We start from the raw sequence: 8,766 nt of genomic DNA, 5'->3' as shown, positions 1-8,766 counted from the left end.
GGGGTTGGAACGTGTGGGCGCCATCTCTGGGTCTGTCTCCCCCCCGTGTGCGCCCTGCACGCCTGCGTTTCCCAGTGTAAGACCCCGGTATCCACACTAGGGGGCTCCACTTATGGCTAACGCGGCTGGATGAACACCTACGGGGTGTGTCGATCTCCCGCCCACCAGAGCAGGGCTACGGGAAAGGGGGCGGTTGTGAGGGGGAATAGTGGGCATGTGTTTAGGGCACCTCCTGGAGGAGAGGGAGGCACGTGCCCAGAGGGGGGTTATGGGGGACATCCTGGAGACGGTGGGGACATGTGTCGGGGGGCATGTCCCAGAGGGCATGGGGCGTGTCTGGGAGGGCTCATGGGTCACATCCCGGAGAAGATGGGGGGGACGTATCTCGGAGAGTGTGGGGCATAAGTCTCAGGGCCGGTGGGGGGTGTCCTGGAGATGATGGAGGTGCATGTCTGGAGGTGGGCAGTTGTCCCCACCCCATAGAGCGTGGAGGGTCAGTGGGGCGTCCCGGGCGGCGGGGATTGGAGTGCAATAATCTAGAGGGATGGATCAGCCCCATGGCTGCAGCCTGACCCACCTCTTTCCCCCCCTTCCCCCCAACTTGACAGAGCAAACGTCCCCAGGAAGCCATCGACGTCTGCACGGAGGCTCACCAGCGGGACCCACGCAACGTCTTCATCCTGCGGGACCGGGCCGAGGCCTACATCCTGAACGAGGAGTTCCAGAGAGGTAGGGGGCCCGGGCGCGGGGCCGAGCCGGAGCAGGTCTCTCACCGGCCTTCCTTTGGGGGACGCTCGGGAGAGTGGCTCAGGGCCAGCTACCAGCAGTGCACCGCTCTGGCCACCACCCTCGGGGAAGGAGCTAGCAGGCAGTGCGGCCTAGTGGCTTGAGCACCGCCCCGGGAGTCAGGACTCCTGGGCTCTGTACCAGCTCTGAGAGGGGGAGTGGGGTAGGGCCTGTGTGTGTGTGTGTGTCTGGGGCCAGTGGGGGCACGTCCTGGGGGGGGGGGGCGGGGGGGGGGGGGTGAGAGGGGGGGGGGCCTGGGAGCCAGGACTCCTGGGTTCTCTCCCTGGCTCTGGTTGGGGAGCAGGGGCTGGTGGATTAGACCGGGGAGGGCTGGGAGCCAGGACTCATGGGTTCTATCCAAGCTGTTGGAGGGAGTGGCATGGGGTACAGTGGGTTAGAGTGGGGGCGGGACAGGGGGAGGGGTATTTTTGTCTACATTTTTCAATGGAAAATTTCCAAAAACAAACAAAAAAAGGGCAGAAATCGATTCCAGATGAAAACTGGTACCTCCTGGGCGATGTCGTTCTGGGGATGGGGTCCCCTTGTCAGACTGCGTATCCCATGATGCTCTGCAGTCATCCCTCTTGGAGACGGGAGGCATTGCCTTGTGGGAATTGTAGTTCGGGTTCCTTATGGCCTGGTTCAAGGCCATCTCCCACGACACACATCACAATCTATTCTCTTCGAGATGGAAAGTGGGGCGTGGTGGGAGCTGTATTTGGAGGGGTCTCCGCCTTCCATGAGGCCCCTCTGCCAGGGGCTCCCATGATGCACTACTGTGGCTCAGCAGGAGGAGAGACCACGGTGCATCGTGAGAGTGTCCTGCGGGTGCCTCGTGCCCTCCATCTCCCATGATGCACCATGGTCGCCCCTTTTGGAGAGGCAATGCACGAGGGAACCCTGTCGCTGGGGTGCCTCTTGGGAGCTGTAGTTCCCCCGGGGAGCCCGGCCCGCCGAGCGACAAGTCCAACAGCAGCCCCCGTGCCTGGCAGGGCTGGTTCCTTGGCGGAGGGAGCCGTGCCTTGCGAGGAGGCTGGGCACGGTGTCAGGCAGTTCTGCTTGGTTCACAGCGGTGGAGGATTACCAGGAGGCCAAGGAGTTCGACGGGGAAAACGAAGAGGTGAAGGAGGGGCTGGAGAGAGCCCAGAAGCTGCTGAAGCAGTCAAGGAAACGCGACTACTACAAGATACTGGGGATCCGGAGGTGGGTGTCGTTGACCAGGCGGGGGGTTTGAACATGGGATCTCCCCAGCCCTCTGAGCTTCCAGTAAGGGGTTTGTGACACCCACCACCCAACGGGAAGACGTTTCAGGCCCCCCGGGCCATGAGGAAGTGGGGATCGGTACGACTGAGCCCCAAGATGCACCTTATTTCCCGTCTGAATTTGTCCCACTTCAACATCCAGTCGCTGGTTCTTAGACCTTTGTCTGCTAGATCAAAGAGCCCAGTTTCTGTGCCCCATGTAGGACCTTCTAGCCTGAGATCAAGTCCCCCCCCCCCCTCACTTCTCTGTGTTGTTCAAAAAAAACGGCGCGGGGGGGCTGTTTTGGGGGGGGGGGGGGGGTTTCAGTCCTTTAATCATTCTTGTGGCCTCCTCTCCAGTTTGCCAACGTCCTTGTGGAATAGGAACCCCAGAACTGGACTATCTGGTGGCCTGGCTAGTGTAGACGGGGCCCCGGCTTTGCCCAACCGCCGGCACGACCCCCCCCCAATCCGCTGCCGAGTAGCTCTCTCTTTTCCGTGTCCTTACTCCGCCTGCTTGCCCCCCGCCCCCTCCCAGGAACGCCAACAAGCAGGAGATCATCAAGGCCTACCGGAAGCTGGCCCAGCAATGGCACCCCGACAACTTCCAGTCCGAGGACGAGAAGAAGGAGGCGGAGAAGAAATTCATCGACATCGCGGCAGCTAAAGAGGTCCTGACAGACCCAGGTAGGGCCTGGCCAGGGGGCTGGTATGTGGGGCGCCTGAGCCTCACCCGAGAGCCCCTGGCATAGGTACCTCCCGAGGGCCACGTGGTCCCACCATGCGTCCAAGCCTGGGCAGAAGCAGTCAGTCACCCGGCATACAGCGCTGGGCGGTGGTCGGGTTAGCCGGGGACAAGCCAAGAAAGGGTTCCCGCAGGCGGAGGCACCCTCCCCCCCCCGAGAAACCACATTTTCCTGGGGCCCCATGTCAGTCGGTCTCTCTCGGTATGTTCTTGGTTCCCTCCCTTGTTCCCCAGATGCAGCCGGGCAGCGATTGGGTGTGCGGCTGCCTCTGCTTTGGGGGTTGATGTCCGGACACAGGGGCCAACTCCGGGGCTGGAGAAGGGGCAGAATGTGGGGTGGAGCACCCCCCCGGGGAAAACTAAACGTCAGCGCCTACGCGTCCCACCAGCGATGTCTCTATCGGTTCTTCTATTCAACCACATCCAGCCAGTTCCAAGCCCCCACCTCTGAGTGCCCCGGTGCCTGGGAGAAATGATCTCTTCCCGGCCAACGGGGGGCAATGCCTAGTGGGTAGGCGCAGGTCCTAAACGTTACCCCAAATCCCCTGCTTCACCCCGCCTTTCCCTTCCAGACATGCGGCAGAAGTTCGACTCCGGAGAGGACCCCTTGGACCCCGAGAATCAGCAAGGAGGGGGAGGGCACCCCCACCACTGGCCTTTTGAGTTTAACCCCTTCGGCTCTGGCAATTTCCACTTCAAATTCCACTTCAATTAGCTCGGGGCGGGAGAAAGAGCTCCGGATGGCACGCCGAGGGGAGAGCGGGGCTGACGGTCTCTCCTGTAATGACTCCTGCCCGCGCCTCCCGCTCATCGCGTCCAACGTTTCCGGCCATGTTGCTTTCTGGCCTGGGAACAGGGCCAGGTCTGGGGCATTTGCTTTCCCCGTGCCCTGCAAAGAGGTGGAGAACGAGATCGTTTCGCCGCCTCTCTCTGGTGTGTCAAGAAGGCCTGCGAGGGTCGCTCTTTCTGTGCTGAATTTCCCGGAGAACTAATTGGATTCGCTCCGTCTGTGCATCGCGTCTTCGCAGCATCTCGGCCCTGGAGCAAGACATGTGCCTAGCCCCCCCGCTTCCCCTTCATCAAGATGGGCATCGGTTTTAATTCTCTTCTCATTCGTGGTGTGTGATGGCTAACGCCCAACGCACACTTAGGAGAAAAGCGGTCTGCGTTGAAGGTTCGGCGCGAACGTTGATTGGAAATTGCCCCTCAAAAGGAGAATTATTTGCCCCGGGCGTGTCTGGAGTGTCTGCCACAGGGAAACATGGCTGCTTTGGAAACTTACGGCTTTTGGTTGGAAAAACAAACAAATGCCTCAAAAATGACAAATTTTCTATTTGGACTCATGGGAGTTGTCATTCAGGAGCCTCATGCCTCCTATGGGTTTGCCTGGCATCTCCAGCAATGCAGCAAGGGCTCCCATAATGCACGCCTCCCCCTCCAATAGCGGTGCATCATGGGAGATGTAGTCCAGCCAGGGCCTCTGGGCTACAGACCAGAAAGGGGGGCACGAGGTGCTTGAACTACATCTCCCATGAAGCTGCCACCACAACCAAATCAAAAATCGGTCGGCATTTGAATTTTTGCCAGGAAATTGAAATTGTCCCGCAGGAAAATTTAAGACAAAACCAGTTTTTTATTTCTTCATTTTTGTTGCGATTTTTCTCAGACCCGTCTTCCTTTTTTTCCCGAGCCCACCCCCATCATGTCATCGGGGGTTTGAGAGAGCACGTGACCCACATAGCTGACCTCCAACAAGCCCTGTAAAGCCGGTGAAAGTCCGCCAGCCATTTCTGCTGTGTGTGTGTGATTTACAAACAAATCAGTCCGGCGGGGGGGGGGGGGGGATTTTCTGGGTTTTTTATTAGTATTTTTTTTATTAAACAAAAAAAACCTTTTTTTTTTTTCCCCCTCCCCCTAAGAAAATCTCCTTTGCACAGTGACAAGCTCTGGGTAAAAACTCACCCACATTCCAGGAAAATTCCCTGATATATTTTTCGCAGCGAAATAAAATTTGTTTCCCCTTCTTGGCAAAATCCCTCCCCGGCCTTTGTGTAGCTAAACAAGACAGCCCCATTCAAAGCTTCCTTTTCCGGGTCCCTTGTGGTGGGCTAAACGGTTCTTTACTCCTTGCTCTACGAGGACTCTGTGAATTTCGGTCAGGGCGGATGAGAGCCCCAGCAGGACTTTTCTTCGGTTAATGAGTATTCCCACCTACCGCCCCCGCTGGCTGGTAGCGTCGCCGTCGGCCCCGCTGATATTTTACTACTGAGCTGGATTTTTCTTCTCCCCCCTTTGCGATTTTATAGATGCGATTTTTAACGTTGATTTATTTTCAGGACCGGGTTGCGCCCTGTAATCGTTGCACGGGCAAGGGGGGGCAGCCGCCCCCGAGCGCTCGGATTAAAGTTTGTATTGCAAACAGGGGGCCAGTTTGCCTTTCCCTCTTTGGGCTCCGGCCCGCGCGAGCTGGGCTGAAAAGGAGGATCGGAGGTTTGCTGCGTTCTGGAGGCCGGAAAGGGTTAACTGTGTTAGTGATCTTAGTAGCATCCAGGGTCCGGTGTCTTTTTCCTGCAAGGGGGTGGCGAGGTGTGATGCTGGTTGTGACTTTTCAGCTCGGCCTGGCCCAGGGGGAAGGGTAGATCTTTAACGGCAAGGACTTTTCTCCCAACTGTGTGTTAGGCCTTGGAGGTAGGCATGGGCAAGAATTGGAATGAAACAAGCCCCCCTCCCCCCCCGCAAGTACGGGGTTAGAGGCCCTGACCAAGATCAGGTCCCCTGTTGTGCCAGGTTCCCCCCCTCCCCCCAACTTAGATCCGGGCCACTGTCCTGCTTGGCACGGCACAGACCCTCCCCTCAACCATGCTCAGGGCCCCCATTGTGTCAGGCACTGCCCAGAGACCTCAGCCTAAAGAGACAGAGTGGGAGGGGAAACTGAGGCACGGAACAGCGATGGGGCTCACCGCAGAGCCAGGAATGGTCCTGCGTCCCGGGCCAGACCAATCAGGCTCTGACAAACAGGCCCATCTGTTCTTCTCCTACGTGTTCTCTCGTCAGCCACGGAGTCGTGAGGGTCCGGATCCAGCCACATCTCAGAATCAGGTCTAGGCCGATTTTCCCGCTGTCTGCTGCTCCAGCGTAGCAGGAATATACTGAATAGACTCCAGCGGTCCACCGTCTGTCCAGCCTCCCTCCTACAGCCAACGCAAGGTGGCCAGCGGTGGCGTTCCTACCGATTGTCCCCAGCCAGCTGCACCGCGTCAAACCAAACTGGCCGAGCGCTTTCAAAAAGCGGGACTGTCGCAGAGTGGGAAACCCAGTGACGAGCCAACGCGGGGATATTCCGGCCCAACCGAGCCCCCAGCCGCATTTGCAGCCGCTCCCAGGGTGTCACGCGGCTGTTCTCGGCTTCAGAGCGACGCTTGGCAGGCCGATCCTGGGGTCTTTGGGGGGTCGAGTGGATCGGTGAGCTCCGGCGCCAATGGGGCAGATAGGATCGGCCGTCTAAACAGGAGCAAGGGATGGGAGCAGCCTCCTGTCTAGAACAAAGGCAAGTCGCTGGGCTTATGCCGGGGTCGGTGGGCGAAAATGAACTGCCCTTTGCTAGCCGGCAGGTCCGATCGACGGGGGGGGGACCTCTGGTGTTTAATGCAGGAGCAGAGGTGGGGTGAGATTGATGGGGGACCTGGGCACAAAGAACACTTGGGGCCCCACCTCCGGCCAGGCCAGGAGCCCCACACTCTCCCCCTGCCCTGGGGGCTGGGTACATGAGCCGGAGGCTGCTCTCGGGCACCCCGGCTCCTACCCAGGGTGGGCGGAGGATCCGGGACGCCCTACAGCTGCCCGGGCTCCATGGGCAGCTCTTACCCTGGCCTAGCCAGGGGGCGGGACCACAGTCCCACCCCGCACCAATTCGACCCAGGTTCTGGTGCTCCTACAGGGGGCCTCAAATTGGCCGGTTCCCGTGCGTTACTCATCTCCGTGTGTGAACCTCTACTGCGTGAGCTAAAAGACGCATCTGTTTTAGCCCAGGCTGGAGCAGTGCCGTCAATGTGTCGCTGGTCTGGGGGACAGAGAACCCCACCAAGCCCCACCCCCCATATTCACCAGCTGGGGATCCGGCCACCCCGGTATTCACCCCACCCACCTCCAGCCTCCCCAGGAACCACCTGGCCTTTGCGTTCACATAACGTGTTTATTTTGTACAAAACAGGGGAAGAGTCTGGCTCCACACGTCCGCCTGTCCCAGGCAGCTCCCCGGCCCCCCCAAACTCCAGACAGCCGGAGAAAGTCAGGCTGGCTTCGTGGCAGAGTCCGGCCGCCCTTCCGCGCCTGCATCCTCGGCACCTTCTGCCTGCAACGTATCAGCCCCACCGTGCACGACCAGGGAGCTGAACCCCTCTGGGGGACCGAGTCAAGCGCCCCCCACCGGCAGCGCTGGGCTCCGTTTTCCCAGCCCCCGCGGATTTTCAAGCGGGTGGAGAAAACGATCGATACTCCCAGGTCGGGAAATCTCAACCACGCTCAGGAGCCGAACGGTTGTGGAGCCGGTCCATCAAAACGCCACCATCCCACCGTTTTGGCTTCATTCGGACTTGAACTTCGGCCAAAAACGTGGAGCTCCCCCATTTTGACATTTTTCTGACCCCTTTTTTTTTTTTTTTTAAATCCTCCCTCCCCCCCTCCAAAGCAGAACCAACACCTTCCCCCAAACCGTTTCGTTTTCTGTGGCTCAGCCTTTTCCCATGGGGAAAAAAAATCTCATTGAAAAATTCCTGTTCACATGGGGAAACTCAAATCCAGTCTCATGCTTCAGGGCTTCATCTGGTTGCTTGTATGGTCAGGAAGATTTCCTCTCCCTCCACCTCCCGCCGTGCACAATGAGCCAGGTGCATCTCGGTTGTTGTTTTTTTCCAGCTTTCTCTGACGCAGCAGGGATCAGCCACAGCTGGAGATGAGACACCGGCGGGGTGGGCCAGAAAACCCTCTTTCTGGGTCCAACTGATCCCCAGATTTGGGGTCAGGAAGGACTTTCCTCCCACAAGTCGGATTAGCAGGGACATTGTGGGGTTGTGGGTTTTTTGCCTTCTGCTGCAGCACAGGGCGTGGATCACCCGCTGGGAGCCCGGGGGCACCGATCGCCCGCTGGGATCCTCGGGGCGCATCTCACCTGCCGCGGTGCGGTGATCGAATGGAGTCTTCTGGCCTCGCAGGTCGTCAAACAATCCTGCCCCTCTCCTGTGGCCGGGCTCGGCTGGCAGTGGAGCGGCACGTCCCTGCAGGGGCCGCCGGCCGCCGAGTCCGGTGCAGGGTGGGAGTGGGGATGGGGGGGAGACTTGCAGCAGGTCCCCCTCTCCCCATCCCCACGCCTAGACGTAGGCGTTCTTGCCGTATTGGCCGACGCTGCTGGCGTCGGAGCCTCTCCGGGGGCGCTTGGGGCCGGCCTTGGGCGCGCTGTAGGGGTAGCTGAAGCTGGCGGGACACAAGGGGAGGGACGGGGTCACGCAAAGCTGGGGAGCCGGGGGGGGAGATCTCCCCTCTCTGCTCCAGGACAAGGGGTCAAAGGCCCCCCCCCACCATTACCTCTTGTCCCGCGAGGGGTGGGCGCAGCAGGAGCCCAAGAGGCAGCCACCCCCAACGATGGCCAGCAGGGATCCGCTCCAGCCCAGGTACAGCGCCGGGCCGATCTCGTACCTGCGGGGACGGAGAGACGGGGGTCAGGGCTGGGTGCCTCCCGCGCGGCGGGGACAGGATCCCGCCCCCCTCCGCCTCCCAGCCCGCTGGACTCACTTGGTGCCGGGGAAGAGGGGGTCAAAGAAGTCCCGGGTGATGTTGAAGGCGTACCAGGAGAGCGCCACCATCCCGCACAGCCCTGGGGGGGGGGAGGGGGCCGCCGGGGGGGCCTGGGGGGGGGGCCCCCCCCCCCCCCCCCCCCGCCCTGCAGCATGGAGTGCACAGCGCTGGGGCAATTCCCTGCCGCCCAGGGCCCATAGGGGG

General features: G+C 60.2%; 2 protein-coding genes across 2 annotated transcripts; one reads left to right on the top strand and one right to left on the bottom strand.

Moving 5' to 3' along the window:
* Positions 1 to 608: 608 nt before the first annotated feature.
* On the top strand, positions 609 to 4,605 carry LOC113405203 (dnaJ homolog subfamily C member 3-like; the record flags this gene model as incomplete). Its single annotated transcript, XM_026646171.2, has 4 exons — positions 609 to 729; positions 1,857 to 1,989; positions 2,566 to 2,714; positions 3,345 to 4,605. Coding segments are annotated over 4 exons (546 nt in total), but the record flags the coding sequence as incomplete, so codon positions are not given.
* Positions 4,606 to 8,132: 3,527 nt separating this feature from the next.
* Positions 8,133 to 8,641, bottom strand: LOC113405204 (claudin-15-like; the record flags this gene model as incomplete). Its single annotated transcript, XM_026646172.2, has 3 exons — positions 8,133 to 8,241; positions 8,353 to 8,463; positions 8,560 to 8,641. Coding segments are annotated over 3 exons (296 nt in total), but the record flags the coding sequence as incomplete, so codon positions are not given.
* Positions 8,642 to 8,766: the final 125 nt, after the last annotated feature.

Source organism: Terrapene carolina, unplaced genomic scaffold (assembly GCF_002925995.2).
Source record: "Terrapene carolina triunguis isolate 2854851 unplaced genomic scaffold, T_m_triunguis-2.0 Scaffold34274, whole genome shotgun sequence".
In the NCBI taxonomy this organism is placed as follows: domain Eukaryota; kingdom Metazoa; phylum Chordata; order Testudines; family Emydidae; genus Terrapene; species Terrapene triunguis.
The sequence above is the reverse complement of the archived record's forward strand: the minus strand, read 5'-3'. Positions and strand labels throughout refer to the sequence as shown.